The 22,126-nt window shown below is 47.7% G+C and overlaps 1 protein-coding gene across 10 annotated transcripts in view; it reads left to right on the top strand.

Moving 5' to 3' along the window:
- KLHL22 (kelch like family member 22) overlaps window positions 1-22,126 on the top strand; it is a 181,668-nt gene that overhangs the window by 135,557 nt on the left and 23,985 nt on the right. For all 10 annotated transcript variants that reach the window (XM_063913022.1, XM_063913024.1, XM_063913021.1 and 7 more), the window contains one exon: window positions 21,160-21,352. In XM_063913022.1, the coding sequence (XP_063769092.1) occupies window positions 21,160-21,352 (193 nt within the window). The remainder of the gene's footprint in view (window positions 1-21,159; window positions 21,353-22,126) is intronic.

Genomic DNA, 22,126 nt, shown 5'->3' with positions numbered 1-22,126 from the left:
CCTTATCTGATTTTCCATATGGATAAGGCAGAGTTGAGGACTCGTCCTCAGTTTCTCCCGAAGGTGGTCTCAGGTTTTCACTTGAACCAACCTATTGTGGTGCCTGCGGCTACTAGGGACTTGGATGATTCCAAGTTGCTGGACGTAGTCAGGGCCCTGAAAATTTATTTTTCCAGGACGACTGGAGTCAGGAAAACTGACTCGCTGTTTATCCTGATGGCACCCAACAAGCTGGGTGCTCCTGCTTCTGAGCAGCCTATTGCGCGCTGGATTTGTAGCACTATTCAGCGGGCACATTCTGCGGTAGGATTACCGCAGCCTAAATCAATAAAAGCCCATTCCACAAGGAAGGTGGGCTCATCTTGGGCGGCTGCCCGAGGGGTCTCGGCTTTACAACTTTGCCGAGCAGCTACTTCGTCAGGGGCAAACACGTTTGCAAAATTCTATAAATTTGATACCCTGGCTGAGGAGGACCTGGAGTTCTCTCATTCGGTGATGCAGAGTCATCCGCACTCTCCCGCCCATTTGGGAGCTTTGGTATAATCCCCATGGTCCTTACGGAGTCCCCAGCATCCACTAGGACGTCAGAGAAAATAAGAATTTACTCACCGATAATTCTATTTCTCGTAGTCCGTAGTGGATGCTGGGCGCCCATCCCAAGTGCGGATTGTCTGCAATACTTGTACATAGTTATTGTTAACTAATCGGGTTATTGTTGTGAGCCATCTATTCAGAGGCTCCTCTGTTATCACGCTGTTAACTGGGTTTCATATCACAAGTTGTACGGTGTGATTGGTGTGGCTGGTATGAGTCTTACCCGGGATTCAAAATCCTTCCTTATTGTGTCAGCTCTTCCGGGCACAGTATCCTAACTGAGGCTTGGAGGAGGGTCATAGGGGGAGGAGCCAGTGCACACCAGGTAGTCCTAAAGCTTTCTATTTGTGCCCAGTCTCCTGCGGAGCCGCTATTCCCCATGGTCCTTACGGAGTCCCCAGCATCCACTACGGACTACGAGAAATAGAATTATCGGTGAGTAAATTCTTATTATTGTACATATGGATCACAAAATTCTTTTGTAAACAATATTTGCAGTTTTTCATTCAAGGAGTAACACAAAAAGATTCTTGGGGCTACTAACTCGTGAGCAAGCCACGTAAAGCTGCCCATGGGAGAAGCAGCTGGTCTGAGATCTACACCCGCAGCCCTGAGCATTTCCTCCTGCAACTTGTTGATCCTCATAGTGAAGTAGACGCTTACAGGGAATTGCAGGCGCTTGAATTAAAAAGGAAAACTGTTGGGGTGAAGGGGGTATATGTGGTATAAACAGTCTCACCTGCGCCACACAGAATTTCTGCCTCAATAAGGTTCACTTTAAGCAGTCACTTTAAGTCAGTTTCCTTTGCATAATTTGGGCGGAGTCGAGTTCCGCAGAAGTATGATCGGAACACCAATTTTCAGTGCGCCGAGTGTCATGCATCTGGTTTCTCTTACGTCCTAGGGGATACTGGGATTCCATTTAGTACCATGGGGTATAGATGGGTCCACTAGGAGCCTTGGGCACTTTAAGAATTTGATAGTGTGCGCTGGCTCCTCCCTCTATGCCCTTCCTACCAGACTTAGTTTAGAAAATGTGCCTGGAGGAGCCGGTCACGTCGCTGCAAGCTCCTGAAGAGTTTTCTGCATTTAATTTATCTGTTTGTTATTTTCAGGCAGGACTGGATGGCACCAGCTGCTTCGTGGGACTTAAGGGCGGGAACGGCCCAACCTCTTGAAGGGTTAATGGTCCCGTACCCCGCTGACAGGACACTAGCTCCTGAGGGAACTATTCGCAAGCCCCACCACGGCGAGCGTACATTCCCACAGCACACCGCCTCCCCTAACAGAGCCATAAGAAAGAAGTGGTGTGAGTACTAAGCCGGTGTCCCGGTTAGCGGGTCGCCGGCCGTTATGGCGGAATGAGGGTAAGGAGATTCATGGCTTATACATGGGGCGGCTGGGTCTCCAGACTCAGTACACAGTGCAGACTTACAGCTTCTGAGGGGGCTAACTGAGTCACAGTACACTACATGTGTACACAGTACCCAGACTGGCATTACAGACTTAAAAGGGGACTGACTCCATTTTAGGCACAAAATCACCTCAGCCAGTATAAAAAAGAGCGGGAAGACCGCGCACCATTTAAGGGGCGGGGCTTCACTAAGCAGATCCAGCAGCTCACCAGCGCCATTTTCTCTCTGCAGTGGACACAAACGCTGACTGACAGGGATGCGCAACTCCACCGGAGAGACTCCAGATTACCTCAGCGGTACCAGGGGGTCATAGCAGTGGGGGAGTGATTATTAGTGTACTAAGTCCCCTATCAGGGTACTTAATCTGCGACCTGGCTAAGCTTGGCATTAGCAGTAAGGGCGCCGTGTGCTGGCTCCTTACTATCTCTGTGTCTCCCTGGAAGGGCTCTTTGTGGATTAATTGTGCATTTAACCTGTTCCTGTGTGTGTGTGTGTGTGTGTGTGTGTGTGTGTGTGTGTGTGTGTGTGTGTGTGTGTTGTGTTGTGTTGTGTCACTGTCACAGTATGTCAGACAAAGAGTGTGTTTCATGTAAGTCACAGTGTTCCTCTTATCCAGGGGGGTCACTACTGTGTACTCTGTGCAATGTACCTTCCAGGCTAGCAGGGCAGCCCCAGCTTGGCTGGATTCCATTAAGGGAATGATTTCCAATATTTATACTAAATTGTACCACAATGAGAAAGAGACGCAATACTTAAGACAATCAATGACTGAGTTTATGAAAAGAGACGCCGTACCCATACCAACATCTCAGTCCCCTGCCATTTGTCCGCAAAAACGTAATTTGGCCCATATCCTGCAGTCTGACTGATGATGAAGGGTCAGACATGGAGGAGGGGGAGGTTAACTCAGAGGTGGGGGAGGCTACTCTGTCACAGGGAATAGAGGCTATCAGAGAAGTACTGCATATACCTGATAAGGTGACAGAGGAGACTGAGGAATCTTATTTTCTCTGACGTCCTAGTGGATGCTGGGTACTCCGTAAGGACCATGGGGTATAGACGGGCTCCGCAGGAGACTGGGCACTCTTAAAAGAAAGATTAGGTACTATATCTGGTGTGCACTGGCTCCTCCCTCTGTGCCCCTCCTCCAGACCTCAGTTAGTATCTGTGCCCGGCCAGAGCTGGATGCACCCTAGGGGCTCTCCTGAGCTTCCTAGAAAAGAAAGTATTTGTTAGGTTTTTTATTTTCAGTGAGATCTGCTGGAAACAGACTCACTGCTACGTGGGACTGAGGGGAGAGAAGCGAACCTACCTGCTTGCAGCTAGCTTGGGCTTCTAAGGCTACTGGACACCATTAGCTCCAGAGTGATCGAACACAGGCCCAGTCCTCGGTCGTCCGGTCCCGGAGCCGCGCCGCCGTCCCCCTTGCAGAGCCAGAAGAACGAAGAGAAGTTGAAAATCGGCGGCTGAAGACTCCGGTCTTCGTTAAGGTAGCGCACAGCACTGCAGCTGTGCGCCATTGCTCCCTTAGCACACCACACACTCCGGTCACTGATGGGTGCAGGGCGCTGGGGGGGGGGGCGCCCTGGGCAGCAATTAGATTACCTTACTTGGCGAAAAGCACATAATACAGTCTGATAAACTGTATATGTGCATTAACCCCCGCCATTAAAGTACATAAAAGGACAGAAGCCCGCCGCTGAGGGGGCCGGGCCTTCTTCCTCAGCACACCGGCGCCATTTTCTCTTCACAGCTCAGCTGGAAGGAAGCTCCCCAGGCTCTCCCCTGCAGTATCCTGGTACACAGGGTAAAAAAGAGAGGGGGGGGGGGCACATAAATTTAGGCGCAAAACTGTGTATATAAGCTGCTATAGGGGGAAAATCGCTCAGTATAGTGTACATCCCTGTATTATATAGCGCTGTGGTGTGTGCTGGCATACTCTCTCTCTCTGTCTCTCCAAAGGGCCTGGTGGGGGAACTGTCTTCAAATAGAGCATCCCCTGTGTGTGTGGTGTGTCGGTACGCGTGTGTCGACATGTCTGAGGTAAAAGGCTCCTCTAAGGAGGTGATAGAGCGGATATGTGTGTGGGAGGGTGTCTCTGTCGACAACGCCGACACCTGTTTGGATATGTGTAAGTGCTGAGGTAAAATTATTGCACAAAATGTTAGGGAACAGAAAGGAAATCTACCCTGGTCTGTCCCTATGTCACAGAGTCCTTCAGAGTCTCTCTATGCTCACTATCCAAAATAAAGTATCGACACGGAGTTTAACTCCACTGTCGACTACGATAATGCAAAGTTACAGCCAAGAGGGCTAAAAGATATTCAATATATGATTATTGGAATAAAAGATGATTTGCATATCACTGATGACTCATCTGTCCCTGACACGAGAGTACACATGTTAAGGGGAAGAATGCTGAGGTAAATTTCCCTCCTCTCATGAGGAAAAAGAGCGGGAATCTCCAGACAAGAGACGGCAGCTTCCCACAAGAGAATTCTCAGGCTGTATCCTTTCCCCACTAGGGCCAGGATGTGTTGAGAATCTTCCCCTTGGGTGTCCTGTTTGCACTAGCTATTCTCAGGGATCCTGCAGATAGTGTGCACATTCTAGTATACTACCCAGACCGGCAATTGTTTCGGCATGGGTTTATAGCGCTGTGGCAGCGTGGACAGGTACCTTATCAGCAGAGATTGAGACCCTAGTATGCATATAAATTTCTCTATCGTCCTAGTGGATGCTGGGGTTCCTGAAAGGACCATGGGGAATAGCGGCTCCGCAGGAGACAGGGCACAAAAAAGTAAAGCTTTAGGATCAGGTGGTGTGCACTGGCTCCTCCCCCTATGACCCTCCTCCAAGCCTCAGTTAGATTTTTGTGCCCGGCCGAGAAGGGTGCAATCTAGGTGGCTCTCCTAAAGAGCTGCTTAGAAAAGTTTAGCTTAGGTTTTTTATTTTACAGTGAGTCCTGCTGGCAACAGGATCACTGCAACGAGGGACTTAGGGGAGAAGAAGTGAACTCACCTGCGTGCAGGATGGATTGGCTTCTTTGGCTACTGGACATTAGCTCCAGAGGGACGATCACAGGTACAGCCTGGATGGTCACCGGAGCCTCGCCGCCGGCCCCCTTGCAGATGCTGAAACGAGAAGAGGTCCAGAATCGGCGGCAGAAGACTCCTCAGTCTTCTTAAGGTAGCGCACAGCACTGCAGCTGTGCGCCATTTCCTCTCAGCACACTTCACACGGCAGTCACTGAGGGTGCAGGGCGCTGGGAGGGGGGCGCCCTGGGAGGCAAATGAAAACCTTTTTTGGCTAAAAATACCTCACATATAGCCTCCGGGGGCTATATGGAGATATTTAACCCCTGCCAGAATCCATTAAAGAGCGGGAGACGAGCCCGCCGAAAAAGGGGCGGGGCCTATCTCCTCAGCACACAGCGCCATTTTCCCTCACAGAAAGGCTGGAGGGAAGGCTCCCAGGCTCTCCCCTGCACTGCACTACAGAAACAGGGTTAAAACAGAGAGGGGGGGCACTAATTTGGCGTTAGAAATATATAAAAGATGCTATAAGGGAAAACACTTATATAAGGTTGTCCCTATATAATTATAGCGTTTTTAGTGTGTGCTGGCAAACTCTCCCTCTGTCTCTCCAAAGGGCTAGTGGGTCCTGTCCTCTATCAGAGCATTCCCTGTGTGTGTGCTGTGTGTCGGTACGTGTGTGTCGACATGTATGAGGACGATGTTGGTGAGGAGGCGGAGCAATTGCCTGTAATGGTGATGTCACTCTCTAGGGAGTCGACACCGGAATGGATGGCTTATTTAGGGAATTACGTGATAATGTCAACACGCTGCAAAGTCGGTTGACGACATGAGACGGCCGACAAACAATTAGTACCGGTCCAGACGTCTCAGAAACACCGTCAGGGGTTTTAAAACGCCCGTTTACTTTAGTCGGTCGACACAGACACGGACACTGAATCCAGTGTCGATGGTGAATAAACAATCGTATTCCTTATTAGGGCCACACGTTAAGGGCAATGAAGGAGGTGTTACATATTTCTGATACTACAAGTACCACAAAAGAGGGTATTATGTGGGATGTGAAAAAACTACCGTAGTTTTTCCTGAATCAGATAAATTAAATGAAGTGTGTGATGATGCGTGGGTTCCCCCCGATAGAAAATTATGGGCGGTATACCCTTTCCCGCCAGAAGTTAGGGCGCGTTGGGAAACACCCCTTAGGGTGGATAAGGCGCTCACACGCTTATCAAAACAAGTGGCGGTACCGTCTATAGATAGGGCCGTCCTCAAGGAGCCAGCTGACAGGAGGCTGGAAAATATCATAAAAAGTATATACACACATACTGGTGTTATACTGCGACCAGCGATCGCCTCAGCCTGGATGTGCAGAGCTGGGGTGGCTTGGTCGGATTCCCTGACTAAAAATATTGATACCCTTGACAGGGACAGTATTTTATTGACTATAGAGCATTTAAAGGATGCATTTTCTATATATGCGAGATGCACAGAGGGATATTTGCACTCTGGCATCAAGAGTAAGTGCGATGTCCATATCTGCCAGAAGATGTTTATGGACACGACAGTGGTCAGGTGATGCAGATTCCAAACGGCACAAAGGTGTATTGCCGTATAAAGGAAGAGGAGTTATTTGGGGTCGGTCCATCGGACCTGGTGGCCACGGCAACTGCTGGAAAATCCACCGTTTTTACCCTAAGTCACATCTCTGCAGAAAAAGACACCGTCTTTTCAGCCTCAGTCCTTTCGTCCCTATAAGAGTCATATCTGCCCAGGGATAGAGGAAAGGGAAGAAGACTGCAGCAGGCAGCCCATTCCCAGGAACAGAAGCGTTCCACCGCTTCTGCCAAGCTCTCAGCATGACGCTGGGACCGTACAGGACCCCTGGATCCTACATGTAGTATCCCAGGGGTACAGATTGGAATGTCGAGACGTTTCCCCTTCGCAGGCTCCTGAAGTCTGCTTTACCAAGGTCTCCCTCCGACAAGGAGGCAGTATGGGAAACAATTCACAAGCTGTATTCCCAGCAGGTGATAATTAAATTACCCCTCCTACAACAAGAAAAGGGGTATTATTCCACACTATATTGTGGTACTGAAGCCAGAAGGCTAGGTGAGACCTATTCTAAATCTAAAAAAATTTGAACACTTACAAAGGTTCAAATCAAGATGGAGTCACTCAGAGCAGTGATAACGAACCAGGAAGAAGGGGACTATATAGTGTCCCGGGACATCAGGGATGCTTATCTCCATGTCCCAAATTTGCCCTTCTCACTAAGGGTACCTCAGGTTCGTGGTATAGAACTGTCACTGTCAGTTTCAGACGCTGCCGTTTGGATTGTCCACGGCACCCCGGGTCTTTACCAAGGTAATGGCCGAAATGATGATTCTTCTTCGAAGAAAAGGCGTCTTAATTACCCCTTACTTGGACGATCTCCTGATAAGGGCAAAGTCCAGGGAACAGTTGGAGGTCGGAGTAGCACTATCTCGGATACTGCTACAACAGCACGGATGGATTCTAAATATTCCAAAATCGCAGCTGATCCTGACGACACGTCTGCTGTGCCTAGGGATGATTCTGGACACAGTCCAGAAAAAGGTGTTTCTCCCGGAAGAGAAAGCCAGGGAGTTATCCGAGCTAGTCAAGAACCTCCTAAAACCAGGAAAAGTGTCAGTGCATCATTGCACAAGGGTCCTGGTAAAAATGGTGGCTTCCTACGAAGCAATTCCATTCGGCAGATTTCACGCAAGAACTTTTCAGTGGGATCTTCTGGACAAATGGTCCGGATCACATCTTCAGATGCATCAGCGGATAACCCTATATCCAAGGACAAGGGTGTCTCTCCTGTGGTGGTTACAGAGTGCTCATCTTCTAGAGGGCCGCAGATTCGGCATTCAGGATTGGATGCTGGTGACCACGGAGGCCAGCCCGAGAGGCTGGGGAGCAGTCACACAAGGAAAAAATTTCCAGGGAGTGTGATCAAGTCTGGAGACTTTTCTCCACATAAATATACTGGAGCTAAGGGTAAATTTATAATTCTCTAAGCTTAGCAAGACCTCTGCTTCAAGGTCAGCCGGTATTGATCCAGTGGGAAAAAACATCACGGCAGTCGCCCACGTAAATAGACAGGGCGACACAAGAAGCAGGAGGGCAATGGCAAAAACTGCAAGGACTTTTCGCTGGGCGGAAAATCATGTGATAGCACTGTCAGCAGTGTTTCATTCCGGGAATGGAAACTGGGAAGCAGACTTCCTCAGCAGGCACGACCTCCACCCGGCAGAGTGGAAACTTCATCGGGAAGTTTTCCACATGATTGTAAACCGTTGGGAAATACCAAAGGTGGACATGATGGCGTCCCGTCTGAACAAAAAACGGGACAGGTATTGCGCCAGGTTAAGAGACCCTCAGGCAATAGCTGTGGACGTTCTGGTAACACCATGGATGTACCAGTCGGTGTATGTGTTCCATCCTCTGCTTCTCATACCTAAGGTACTGAGACTTATAAGACGTAGAGGAGTAAGAACTATACTCATGGCTCCGGATTGGCCAAGAAGGACTTGGTACCCGGAACTTCAAGAGATGCTCACAGAGGACTTATGGCCTCTGCCGCTAAGAAGGGACTTGTTTCAGCAAGTACCATGTCTGTTCCAAGACTTACCGCAGCTGCGTTTGACGGCATGGCGGTGGAACGCCGGATCCTAAGGGAAAAAGGCATTCCGGAAGAGGTCATTCCTACCCTGGTCAAAGCCAGAAAGGAGGTGACCGCACAACATTATCACCACATGTGGCAAAAATATGTTGCGTGGTGTGAGGCCAGAAAGGCCCCACGAAGAAATTTAAACTCGGTCGATTCCTGCATTTCCTGCAAACAGGAGTGTCTATGGGCCTCAAATTGGGGTCCATTAAGGTTCAAATTTCGGCCCTGTCGATTTTCTTCCAGAAAGAAGTGGCTTCAGTTCCTGAAGTCCAGAAGTTTGTCAAGGGAGTATTGCATATACAACCCCCTTTTGTGCCTCCAGTGGCACTGTGGGATCTCAACGTAGTTCTGGGATTCCTCAAATCACATTAGTTTAAAACCAGTCAAATCTGTGGATTTGAAGCATCTCACATGAAAAGTGACCATGCTCTTGGCCCTGGCCTGGACCAGGCGAGTGTCAAATTGGTGGGTTTTTTTTTTTTCTCAAAAAAGCCCATATCTGGTTGTCCATTTGGACAGGGCAGAGCTGCGGACTCGTCCCCAGTTCTCTCCCTAAGGTGGTGTCAGTGTTTCACCTGAACCAGCTTATTTTGGTGCCTTGCGCCTACTAGGGACTTGGAGGACTCCAGGTTGCTAGATGTTGTCAGGGCCCTGTAAATATAGGTTCCAGGACGGCTGGAGTCAGGAAAACTGACTTGCTGTTATCCTGTATGCACCCAACAAACTGGGTGCTCTTGCTTCTAAGCAGACTATTGCTAGTTGGATGTGTAATACAATTCAGCTTGCACATTCTGTGGCAGGCCTGCCACAGCCAAAATATGTAAATGCCCATTCCACAAGGAAGGTGGGCTTATCTTGGGCGGCTGCCCGAGGGGTCTCGGCTTTACAACTTTGCCGAGCGGCTATTTAGTCAGGGGCAAACACGTTGGTAAAATCCTACAAATTTGATACCCTGGCTAAGGAGGACCTGGAGTTCTCTCATTCGGTGCTGCAGAGTCATCCGCACTCTCCCGCCCGTTTGGGAGCTTTGGTATTATCCCCATGGTCCTTTCAGGAACCCCAGCATCCACTAGGACGATAGAGAAAATAAGAATTTACTTACCGATAATTCTATTTCTCGGAGTCCGTAGTGGATGCTGGGCGCCCATCCCAAGTGCGGATTATCTGCAATACTTGTACATAGTTACAAAAATCGGGTTATTATTGTTGTGAGCCATCTTTTCAGAGGCTCCGCTGTTATCATACTGTTAACTGGGTTCAGATCACAGGTTGTACAGTGTGATTGGTGTGCCTGGTATGAGTCTTACCCGGGATTCAAAATCCTTCCTTATTGTGTACGCTCGTCCGGGCACAGTATCCTAACTGAGGCTTGGAGGAGGGTCATAGGGGGAGGAGCCAGTGCACACCACCTGATCCTAAAGCTTTACTTTTTTGTGCCCTGTCTCCTGCGGAGCCGCTATTCCCCATGGTCCTTTCAGGAACCCCAGCATCCACTACGGACTCCGAGAAATAGAATTATCGGTAAGTAAATTCTTATTATTTTAAGATGCTGTCTTAAGTGATAGATATATAATTATAAAGCATGCCCAAAGGGACATGAGTATACTGGGTCCTAGAGACAAAAGCTATGTCGATTTCTGCTTGACGTGTCCTGTAGAATATACATTGGACAGATGATGCCGACTTAAGAGGCATATGGAAGGCTGAGGATTGTGTGGAGAAAGGTTCTCGGGCCTGGTCTCCACAGCTATAGCTGGTAATTCTGATATTTTGCCTTATATTCCTGCACAGCCTAGGAAACGACGACATTATTAAATGCAGCTTTTCAAATAAAGAAACAAGAAAGTCTGAGGTGCGTCCTTTCTTGTCAGAGCTGGGGGCAGAGGAAAGAAGCTGTACAACACAGCTAGTCCCCAGGAACAGAAGTCCTCCCCGGCCTCTACAAAAATCCACTGCATGTCGCTGGGGCTCCACAGGCGGAGCTAGGCCCGGTGGGGACACGCCTTCGTAAGTTCAGCCACAAGTGGGTTCACTCCCTGTTAGATCCCTGGGCAATAGAAATTGTATCGCAGGGATACAGGCTGGACTGTGAGAAGATGCCCCCTCACCGAGGTCCCGGCGGGCTTCCCCCCAAGAGAGGGAGCCAGTGTTAACTGCAATTCGTAAATTGTATCTTCAACAGGTGGTGGTCAAGGGTCCCCTCCTTCAACAAGAGGGTGTTATTATTCGACCATGTTATAATCCCGAAACCAGATGGTTCGGTTAGACCCATATTGAATTAAAATCCCTGAACATATACCTGAAAAGGTTCAGGTTCAAGATGGAATCGCTAAGAGCGGTCATTGCAAGCCTGAAATTAATCGGGACATAAGGGATGCATACCTTCGTGTCCCCATTTATCCACCTCATCAGGCGTACCTCAGAATTGCGGTACGGGATTGTCATTACCAATTTCACCAAGGTAATGGCGGATATGATGGTGCTCCTGCGGAAGCAAGGTGTCACTATTATCACATACTTGGATGATCTCCTCATAAAAGCGAGATCAAGAGAGCAGTTGCTGGACAGCGTATCACCTTCTCTGGAAGTGAAACGGCAACACGACTGGATTCTATATATTCCGAAGTCGCAGTTGGTTCCTACAGCTCATCTGCCTCGCCTAGGCATGATCCTAGACACAGACCAGAAGAGGGTTTATCTCCCGATAGAGAGAGCTCAGGAGCTCATGACACTGGTCAGGAATCTATTGAAAACCAAAACAGGTGTCAGTGCATCACTGCACTCGAGTCCTGGGAAGGATGATGGTATCATACGAGGCCATCCCCTTCGGCTGGTTCCATGCAAGGACAATGGAACTTACTGGACAAGTGGTCCGGATCACATCTTCAGATGCATCGGTTAATCACCCTATCCCCCAGGGCCAGGGTGTCTCTCCTGTGGTGGCTGCGGAGTGCTCACCTTCTCGAGGGCCGCAGATTCGGCATTCAGGACTGGGTCCTGGTGACCACGGATGCAAGCCTCCGAGGGTGGGGGGAAGTTACACAGGGAAGAAAATTCCAAGGTTTGTGGTCAAGCCAACAGACTTGCCTTCACATCAATATCCTGGAACTAAGGGCCATATACAACGCCCTAAGTCAAGCGGAGTTCCTGCTTCGCGACCAACCGGTTCTGATCCAGTCAGACAGCAGGGGCTCATGTAAACCGCCAGGGCGGCACAAGGAGCAGGGTGGCGAGGGTAGAAGCCACCAGAATTCTTCGCTGGGCGGAGAATCAAGTAAGCGCACTGTCAGCAGTGTTCATTCCGGGAGTGGACACGACCTCCACCCGGCAAAGTGGTGACTTCATCAGGAAGTCTTCACGCAGTTTTGCAAATTGATGGAAACTGCCTCAGGTGGACTACATCGCGTCCCACCTCAATAAAAAGATAAAAAAGGTTTTACGCTGGGTCAAGGGACTCTCAGGCGATAGCTGTGGTCGCACTAGTAACACCATGGGTGTTCCAGTCTGTCTATATATTCCCTCCTCTTCCTCTCAGACCCAAGGGCTGAGAATTGTAATAAACAGAGGAGTGTGAACAATATTCTTTGCTCCGGATTGGCCAAGAAGGACTCGGTACCCGGAACTGCAAGAAATGCTCTCAGAGGACCCATGGCCTCTGCCTCTCAGTCAGGACATGTTGCAACAGGGACCCTGTCTGATCCAAGACTTACCACGGCTGCGTTGGACGGCATGGCGGTTGAACGCCGGATCCTAGCGGAAAAGGGCATTCCAGATGCAGTTATTCCTACGCTGATAAAGGCTAGGAAAGACGTGACAGCAAGACTTTTTCATTGTATATGGCGAAAATAGGTTGCTTGGTGTGTGGCCGGGAAGGCCCTACAGAGGAATTCCAGGGGGGTCGATTACTGCACTTCCTACAGTCAGGAGTGACTATGGGCCTAAAATTAGGATCCATAAAGGCCAAGATTTCGGCCCTATCCCTTTTTCTCTCAAAAAGAACTGGCTTCACTGCCTGAAGTTCGGACGTTGTTACAGGGGTGCTGCATATTCAGCCCCTTTTGTGCCTCCAGTGGCACCTTGGGATCTTAACGTGTGTTGGATTCCTAAAATCCCACTGGTTTGAGCCACTTAATAAGACCGTGGAGCTAAAATATCTCACGTGGAAAGTGGTCATGCTTTTGGCCTTAGCTTGGATTAGGCGTGTGTCAGAATTGGCGGCTTTGTCATGTAAAAGCCCATATCTGATCTTCCATATGGAAAGGGCAGAATGGAGGACTCGTCCCCAATTTCTCCCTAAGGTGGTATCGTTTCATTTGAACCAACCTATTGTGGTGCCTGCGGCTACTAGGGACTTGGAGGATTCCAAGTTGCTGGACGTAGTCCGGGCCCTGAAACTTTATGTTTCCAGGATGGCTAGAGTCAGAAAAACTGACTCGCTATTTATCCTGCATGCACTTAACAAGCTGGGTGCTCCTGCTTCAAAGCAGACTATTGCTCGCTGGATCTGTAGCACGATTCAGCTTGCACATTCTGCGGCTGGACTGCCGCATCCTAAATTAGTAAAAGCCCATTCCACGAGGAAGGTGGGCTCTTCTTGGGCGGCTACCCGAGGGGTCTCGGCTTTACAACTTTGCAGAGCTGCTACTTGGTCGGGTTCAAACACTTTTGCAAAATTCTACAAGTTTGATACCCTGGCTGAGGAGGACCTTGAGTTTTCTCATTCGGTGCTGCAGAGTCATCCGCACTCTCCCGCCCGTTTGGGAGCTTTGGTATAATCCCCATGGTCCTTACGGAGTACCCAGCATCCACTAGGACGTCAGAGAAAATAAGAATTTACTCACCGGTAATTCTATTTCTCGTAGTCCGTAGTGGATGCTGGGAGCCCGTCCCAAGTGCGGACTCTCTGCAATACATGTATATAGTTATTGCTTAACTAAAGGGTTATTGTATGAGCCATCTGTTGAGAGAGGCTCAGTTATTGTTCATACTGTTAACTGGGTATAGTTATCACGAGTTGTACGGTGTGATTGGTGTGGCTGGTATGAGTCTTACCCTGGATTCCAAATCCTTTCCTAGTAATGTCAGCTCTTCCGGGCACAGTTTCCCTAACTGAGGTCTGGAGGAGGGGCATAGAGGGAGGAGCCAGTGCACACCAGATATAGTACCTAATCTTTCTTTTAAGAGTGCCCAGTCTCCTGCGGAGCCCGTCTATACCCCATGGTCCTTACGGAGTACCCAGCATCCACTACGGACTACGAGAAATAGAATTACCGGTGAGTAAATTCTTATTTTAATATAAAAAAGAAATCCTCAGTCAGAGTTCCTGTATCAAAGGATCTAAATACCCTGTTTGAAGAACCATGGGTTAATCCTGATAGCAACCTTTTAGGAATTAAAATTTTCCTATCATCTTTTCCTCCTGAGGATAGGAAAAATGGGAAAATCCACCGATAGGGGATGCATCAGTATCCAGGCTGTCACGGAAAACTGAATTGCCTGTTCCGGGTGCAGTCTCCCTATAAGACACAGCTGATCATAGAACTGAGACTACACTCAAATCCTTGTATACAGCTGCTGGGATGGCTCAGAAATCCACTGTAGCATGTGGGTGGATTACTAAGGCCATCGCCAAATGGTCGGGTAACCTACTTGAGGGGTTAGATACCTTGCCTTGAGGAGATTATTTTACTCCTGCAACATATACAGGACTCTGCGAAATTTATGGTGGAAGCCATAAAAGAAAAAGGCTTGCTTATTGCACGCACCACTGCTATGGCAGTGTCAGCACGCAGAGGCTTATGGCTACGCCAGTGGACTGCTGACGCAGATTCCAGGAAAGGTGTGGAAGGCCTACCCTTCACTGGAGAGGCCTTGTTTGGAGATGAACTAGACAAATGGATCTCAAAAGCTACTGCGGGTAAGTCTTCTGCAGCTCCCCCAGCCAGGAAGGCTTACTCAGGACCTAATCTACAGTCCTTTCGGACAGCCAAGTTTAAGTAAAAAACCAGAGGCGCTAGAGGTAAACCACACAAACCAGCAACTGCCGGTTCTCAGGAACAGAGCTCAAGCTCTGCTTCCTCAAAGCCTTCAGCATGACGGTGGACTGCGATGCCTGGAGGACTGGTGGGTGGGAGCCCGACTAAGATTTTTCAGTCACATATGGACAGGTTCGTGCCAGGATCTCTGGGTCATAGTTCTTATTTCCCAGGGCTACAGACTGGAGTTTCAGGAGCTCCCACCTCACAGATTCTTCAAATCAGTTTAACTAGAGGCAAGTATAACTTTACAGGACGCCATTCAAAAACTGGTACGGACCCAGGTCATTGTCCCATTTCCACCTCATCTGCAAAACAGGGGGTACTATTCCAACTTGTTCGTAATACTGAAACCGGATGGTTCGATAAGACCGATTTTGAACCTCAAGTCGTTGAACTCGTACATACGAGTGTTCAAATTCAAGAAGGAGTCTCTCAGAGCGGTGATCTCAGGTCTGGAGGAGGGGGAATTCCTAGTGTCTCTGGATAACAAGGATGCGTACCTTCACATTCCGATCTGGCCGCCTCATCAGGCTTATCTACGGTTTGCACTGCAGGACTGTCACTGCCAGTTCCAGGCCCTGCCATTTGGTCTCTCCACGGCACCGAGAGTGTTCACCAAAGTGATGGCAGAGATGATGTGAACATAATTCCATACCTGGACGATTTTCTGATAAAGGCACCGTCCAGGGAGCGGTTGTTGGACAGCATTGGCCTCTCATCCAGACTACTCCTGGATCACGGGTGGATTCTGAACTTAACAAAATCTCACCTGGAACCGACGCAGAGGCTTTCTTTCCTGGGAATGATACTGGACACAGAGTCTCAGAGAGTGTTCCTTCCCTTGGAGAAGGCAATGGTAATCCAGTCGAGGGTTTGCGCTGTCCTGAAGCTAAACCGGATCTCGGTGCATCTGTGCATTCGCCTTCTGGGGAAAATGGTGGCCTCTTACGAGGCGCTTCAGTATGGAAGGTTTAATGCGAGGCCCTTCCAGCTGGATCTGTTGGACAAATGGTCCGGATCGCATCTTCACATGCACCAGAGGATCTGTCTGTCACCAAAAGCTAGAATCTCCCTTCTGTGGTAGCTACAGACTTCTCACCTTGTCGAGGGTCGGAAGTTCGGGATTCAGAATTGGATTCTACTAACCTCAGACGCAAGCCTCACCGAGGTTAGAGAGCAGTCACCCGGGGGAGCAGTTTCAAGGAAGATGATCAAGTCGGGAAATCGTCCTTCCAATAAACATCTTGGAACTGAGGGAAATCTACAACGCCCTTCTGCAGGACTCATCTCTACTTCGGAATCAGGCTATTGAAGTCCACTTGGACAATGTAACGGCGGTAACGTACATAAACCAACAGGGCAGAACGAAAAGCAGAGCAGCAATTTTCTGAGGTGTCAAGAATTCTCCTCTGGGCAGAAAAACACGCCGTGGCATTGTCAGCGGTCTTAATTCTGGGAGTAGACAACTGGGATGCACACTTCCTCAGCAGACATGACCTGCACCCGGCGGAGTGGAGCCTCCACCTGGAAGTGTTCCGGTGGTTGACACGTTGGTGGGGATATCCACAGATCGACATGATGGCCTCTCGACTCAACAAGAAGCTCAAGCAGTATTGTTCCAGGTCGAGAGACCCACAAGCAGTGGTGGTAGACGCTCTGAGAACTCTGTGGGTCTACCAGCTGGTGTACATGTTTCCTCCACTTCCTCTGATCCCAAGAATTCTAAAGAGAATAAAAAAGAGGAAAAGGTTCAAGCAATCCTCATTGCTCCGGACTGGCCGTGAAGGGCCTGGTATGCGGATCTTCTCGAGATGCTGACAGCATGGAAGTTGAACGGCTGATTCTAGCCAGGAGAGGGATTCCTGACAAGGTCATCCTGACTCTGGGCTAATTTTACTAAGATGGGAGTTCTATTCAAGATGGAATGTTGCCCATAGCATCCAATCAGATTCTACTTCTCATTTATCTAGCAACTTCTAAAAGATAATACCTGGAATCTGATTGGTTGCTATGGGCAACATCCCATCTTAAATAGAACTTCCCTCTTAGTAAATTTACCCCCATGATCCAATCCAGGAAGGGGGTAACGTCTAAACATTACCACCGTATATGGAAGAAGTATGTCTCTTGGTGTGAGAGCAGACAATATTCTGTGGTGGAATTTCATCTGGGACGTCTCCTGCTTTTTCTGCAGTCGGGAATGGATGTGGGCCTACGTCTAGGCTCCATTAAAGTCCAGATTTCGGCCTTGTCTATTTTCTTTCAGAAACAATTGGCTTCTCTCCCTGAGGTCCAGACTTTCTTGAAAGGTGTTCTGCGCATCCAACCTACCTTTGTGCCTCCCACGGCACCTTGGGATCTCAATTTGGTGTTGCAGTTCCTCCAATCGGACTGGTTTGAACCGTTACAGCAGGTTGACGTAAACTACCTTACGTGGAAGACCGTCACACTATTGGCCTTGGCTTCAGCAAGACGTGTGTCGGAACTAGGTACGTTGTTTCGCAAGAGTCCCTACTTAATTTTCCATGAAGACAGAGCTGAACTCACAACTCGGCAGCAATTTCTTCCTAAGGTGGTGTCCGCGTTTCACATCAATCAACCTATTGTGGTTCCGGCTGTTACGGACACGTCTGCTACTTCAAAGTCTTTGGATGTTGTGAAGGCTTTGAAGGTGTATGTAAAGAGAACAACTCGTCACAGGAAATCCAACTCGCTGTTCATTCTCTATGATCCCAATAAAATTGGGTGTCCTGCTTCAAAGCAGTCAATTTCTCGCTGGATCAGGTTCACTATCCAGCATGCTTATTCCACGGCAGGCTTACCAGTTCCAAAATCTGTACAGGTCAACTCTACTAGGTCGGTGGGTTCTTCTTGGGCGGCTGCCCGGGGTGTCTCCGCTTTACAGCTCTGACGAGCAGCTACTTGGTCAGGTTCCAACACGTTTGCTAAGTTTTACAAGTTCGATACTTTGGCCTCTGAGGACCTTCAGTTTGGTCAGTCAGTTCTGCAGGAACCTCGGCACTCTCCCACCCGGTTTGGGAGCTTTGGTACTTCCCCATGGAACTAAATGTAATCCCAGTATCCCCTAGGACGTAAGAGAAAATAGGGTTTTTATTACCTATCAGTAAATCCTTTTCTCGTAGTCCGTAGGGGATACTGGGCGCCGCCCGATGCTTTGTTCTTCCTGCACTATCACTTGGTTCAGTAATGTTGTTTGGTTCAGCTGTTGCTGTTCCTGTTTTCAAGTTTGGTTAGCATGGCTTTCCTCTTGTTCTGTGTGTGCTGGTTCGTAATCTCACCACTTTGCTTATCTATCCTTCTCTCAAAGTATGTCCGTCTCCTCAGGCACAGTTTCCTAGACTGAGTCTGGTAGGAGGGGCATAGAGGGAGCACACACTATCAAATTCTTAAAGTGCCCATGGCTTCTAGTGGACCCATCTATACCCCATGGTACTAAATGGAATCCCAGTATCCCCTACAGACTATGAGAAAAAAGGATTTGCCAGTAGTTAATTAAAATCCAATTTTTTCTTTATTGCTCCTCTCCTCTCTCATGTACAGACACAACCCTTACAGTTTTATTATACATACAGATGAGTACACGCATTTCATTCATGTAATTTTTTATGATGACGCCTGTCTGTGTCTTTCAGCAAGACCCAAACTGGATTGTATGCATGGTACAGTATATTATGTAAAATAAAGTCACAGGGGCCTATGTATAATTAATCACGCCACTTCAGTGATTATTAACAATCTGCACCGCTATGTACTAACTAAACGTAACCCATAGGGACAGCGGAAGGTGTCCCTGCAGGGTACTTCACCTACATTTTGGAGGAGTCTTTCACATTTGTGCATGCCCACAGTGTCAATTTCCAGAGGCTGCAGGAGGGGAAGCAGAAAATCTATCTCCTACGACAGAGGTTCCCAAACTCTGTGCCGTGGCTCCCTGGGGTGCCTCGGGACACTTGCAGGGGTGCCCTGGGTTGGTGGCCGATTACCAATTCAAACTATTCATGGTCAATATAATAGGCAAAACCAGTTCTGGTGGCTGCCAGTCATAAAATATGTGGCCAAACAGAAGCAAATCTTGTCTCTCACCACACAACTGACCCTAAGGATGACATATAAACGCGATCTACTTAATGTAATATTTCTTTCTAAATTTCTCAAGAAATTTTTGGCCTAAGGGTGCCGTGAAAAAAATTCTGATATTCTAGGGCGCCGTGATTCAAAAAAGTTTGGAAATCACTGTCCTACGAGTAAAGCCTCCATAGGTTAAACGCCGTTTACGCCATCTGAAGATGGTGTAAACAAAAGGTACCAATCTCCGAAAAGCATCACTTTTCAGAGTTTGGTACATAGGGGTCAAAACGTTTTCCCCATAGATAATAATGGGGACTGAGATCTGATGCCCTAATTAGGTGCCTGCAGAAGATTTCTCTAAAATCTCCTGTATTAAGCTATTCGTACATAGCAGGAATACATAAAATTATTTCAAAACTGCTGTTTCTACATAATAATAATAATTATAAAGGTGTGATTAGCGCTGCTACCTATTTATCAAGTCTAACAATTTTGTGAATGTGTACAGTGAATAAGACAAATAAATGCATACATAAATCACTTCCTAAATAAGGATGGCTGCTGTGAGAAAAGTCCTCTATGGAAGGACCTTATTTCAAAGTCCAAATGAAGAATGTGCAAAAAGTGGTAGGACCCAGCGCCTTCAGTGATGTACGTTATCCCGTAGTGGATATTACAATCAATCTCAATATGCGTACCGGAAACCAGTAGATTTTCAATTAGTACATAATGCCTCTCTGTATCCTGGTGATCCGGTCTTCCGGAATTTCCAGTGATCCAGTACGCCAACCACAGTATAGAAAACAAATGAACAATGATAGTGTAGTATTTTAACTACGTAGAGAAGTAGTGATGATTATATTTGGTGCCGTGAACGTGCTTTAAACCATGCAACAAATAGTGCAAGTGCACCCCTCTTGTGAAAATCCAGTGAAGGATTAAAGGTATTCTTCTCCAAGTTGGAGAAGAATACCTTTAATCTTTCACTGGATTTTGTTTTCTATACCGTGGTCCGCGCTGGGTCCTACCACTTTTTGCATAATAATAATAATAATTAAAAAAAAGTGGATAAATAGGCCCCACAATCTGGTAAATACAAGTAACAATGTGAATAAAGGCCCACAAACATCAGGAACCCATTTCCCCGATATGACGGCAGCAACGATTCGCTGATCAGATCTGACGGTTGCCGATACATCAGGGAAATACTTCATTTAAAAAATCCCTGATTTGCCGATCCCGCAGAGAAAAAGAAAATTGCCTGTGTAGCATATTTAGCCCAGAATATTGTAAGGTAATAAATTAACATAAGCCATCCGCAAATTAATATCTACACCACAGCGTGATTAGGTTATTCTAGGTGTGTAATTGTCATGCAGTCCTTCATTTTAACAAATTTAACATATTAAATATGATCTGTGACAATTTATCAGAGAATATATTTCTGTTCTGATGATATGAACCACTTAGTACTAAATACCTATATTACTAAACTCATCATTTTTAAGTCCGGACTGAATAATGAGTGGATCATTTTGTACAGTTGGGTCCACTCTGTCCACTGACTGATGCTTTACCCAATGTCAACTAAAATAATAATTAAATGCTACATTTACTCATTCGTAGTCTGTTCTAAAATGCTCTGCGGGACTTTAGTAGACATTATTTTAAGACACCACTGCTGTGATGTGCACTATAACCTTATTCCCATTAATGATAGAAATCTGCACAGCTCATTGTTCAATGTAGCTTAGTAGAGTTAAGTACCCTAAGTTTCTCTGATGATGTAGCCTGCTGGAGCAGAGCTCCATTGAAATCTCCAACTAATATTCCGTTTTACCTAATCTGAGCAATTTTGAAGCTTAAAATTTTGTTAGCAAAAGCCAATGTAAACATACAGTATAAGGTCTTATATTCACCATAACTTGCCTGTGTGCTTTACTGAACATCAATAGTCGTAGGATATATTTTTCTTTTTTAATATTCCAAAGATAGAGGGGAATTCAATTCCAGGCAAAGGGTGTGAATAGCCATTGCTGTGGTGATTAAGCAACGGTACCACATCTCGCACCCTTCGCTCGTTCGGCCGAATTCACATAAAATATCTCACTAGGCTTTGGTGCTGCAAACACTTTTGCGCGAGATGGGGCTTCCATAAAGCACGGCTCTTGCCGTGCTGATTCAGCCGTGTGGATGTATTCGCCTGGAATTGAATTTCCTCCCATAATGTTTTTATTCCTTTCTGTATTTTTGATATGTTTATGCAAGAAGATGATACTTTTTCTCTTTTCAAGGTATGACCCCCGACACAACCGCTGGTTCCAGATCCAGTCGATGCAGCAGCCCCGTGCTGATCTGTCTGTCTGTGTTTTGGGGGAGTTTCTGTATGCAGTGGCGGGCAGGGATTATCACGATGAGCTTAAGGAAGTGGAGAGGTATGATCCGTATACCAACTCGTGGGAATATGTGGCACCACTTCAGAAACAGGCAAGAAAATTCATGTTTTTAAGTTTGCTGTCTTTGCAGCATAAGCACTTGCAATCCTTGCTTTCCAGTGTAGGGCAGAAATTGTAATGCTCCCGGGGCTTGATCGGGATATGGCTTGCGGCTAGAAAGATACAGTATATGGCTGAATCCTTGCTAGGGGTGGATACCGACTTTGTAGGGAAATAACTGCAACCAATATACCTGCTTTTTATGACTCCCAATTATACATTTCTCTGACGTCCTAGTGGATGCTGGGAACTCCGTAAGGACCATGGGGAATAGACGGGCTCCGCAGGAGACTGGGCACTCTAAAAAAAGATTAGGTACTATCTGGTGTGCACTGGCTCCTCCCTCTATGCCCCTCCCCCAGACCTCAGTTAGAATTGTGCCCGGCCAGAGCTGGGTGCTCCTAGTGGGCTCTCCTGAGCTTACTAGAAAAGAAAGTATTTTTAGGTTTTTTATTTTCAGTGAGTTTCTGCTGGCAACAGACTCACTGCTACGTGGGACTAAGGGGAGAGAAGCAAACGTACCTGCTTGCAGCTAGCTTGTGCTTCTTAGGCTACTGGACACCATTAGCTCCAGAGGGTTCGAACACAGGCACCTGTCTTCGATCGTCCGTTCCCGGAGCCGCGCCGCCGTCCCCCTCGCAGAGCCAGAAGAACAGAAGCTGGAAGACGTCAAAATCGGCGGCTGAAGACTCCTGTCTTCATTAAGGTAGCGCACAGCACCGCAGCTGTGCGCCATTGCTCCCAGCACACTTACACACTCCGGTCA

This window comes from Pseudophryne corroboree, chromosome 1, assembly GCF_028390025.1.
Source record: "Pseudophryne corroboree isolate aPseCor3 chromosome 1, aPseCor3.hap2, whole genome shotgun sequence".
In the NCBI taxonomy this organism is placed as follows: domain Eukaryota; kingdom Metazoa; phylum Chordata; class Amphibia; order Anura; family Myobatrachidae; genus Pseudophryne; species Pseudophryne corroboree.
This window is presented reverse-complemented; position numbering and strand designations above follow the sequence as displayed.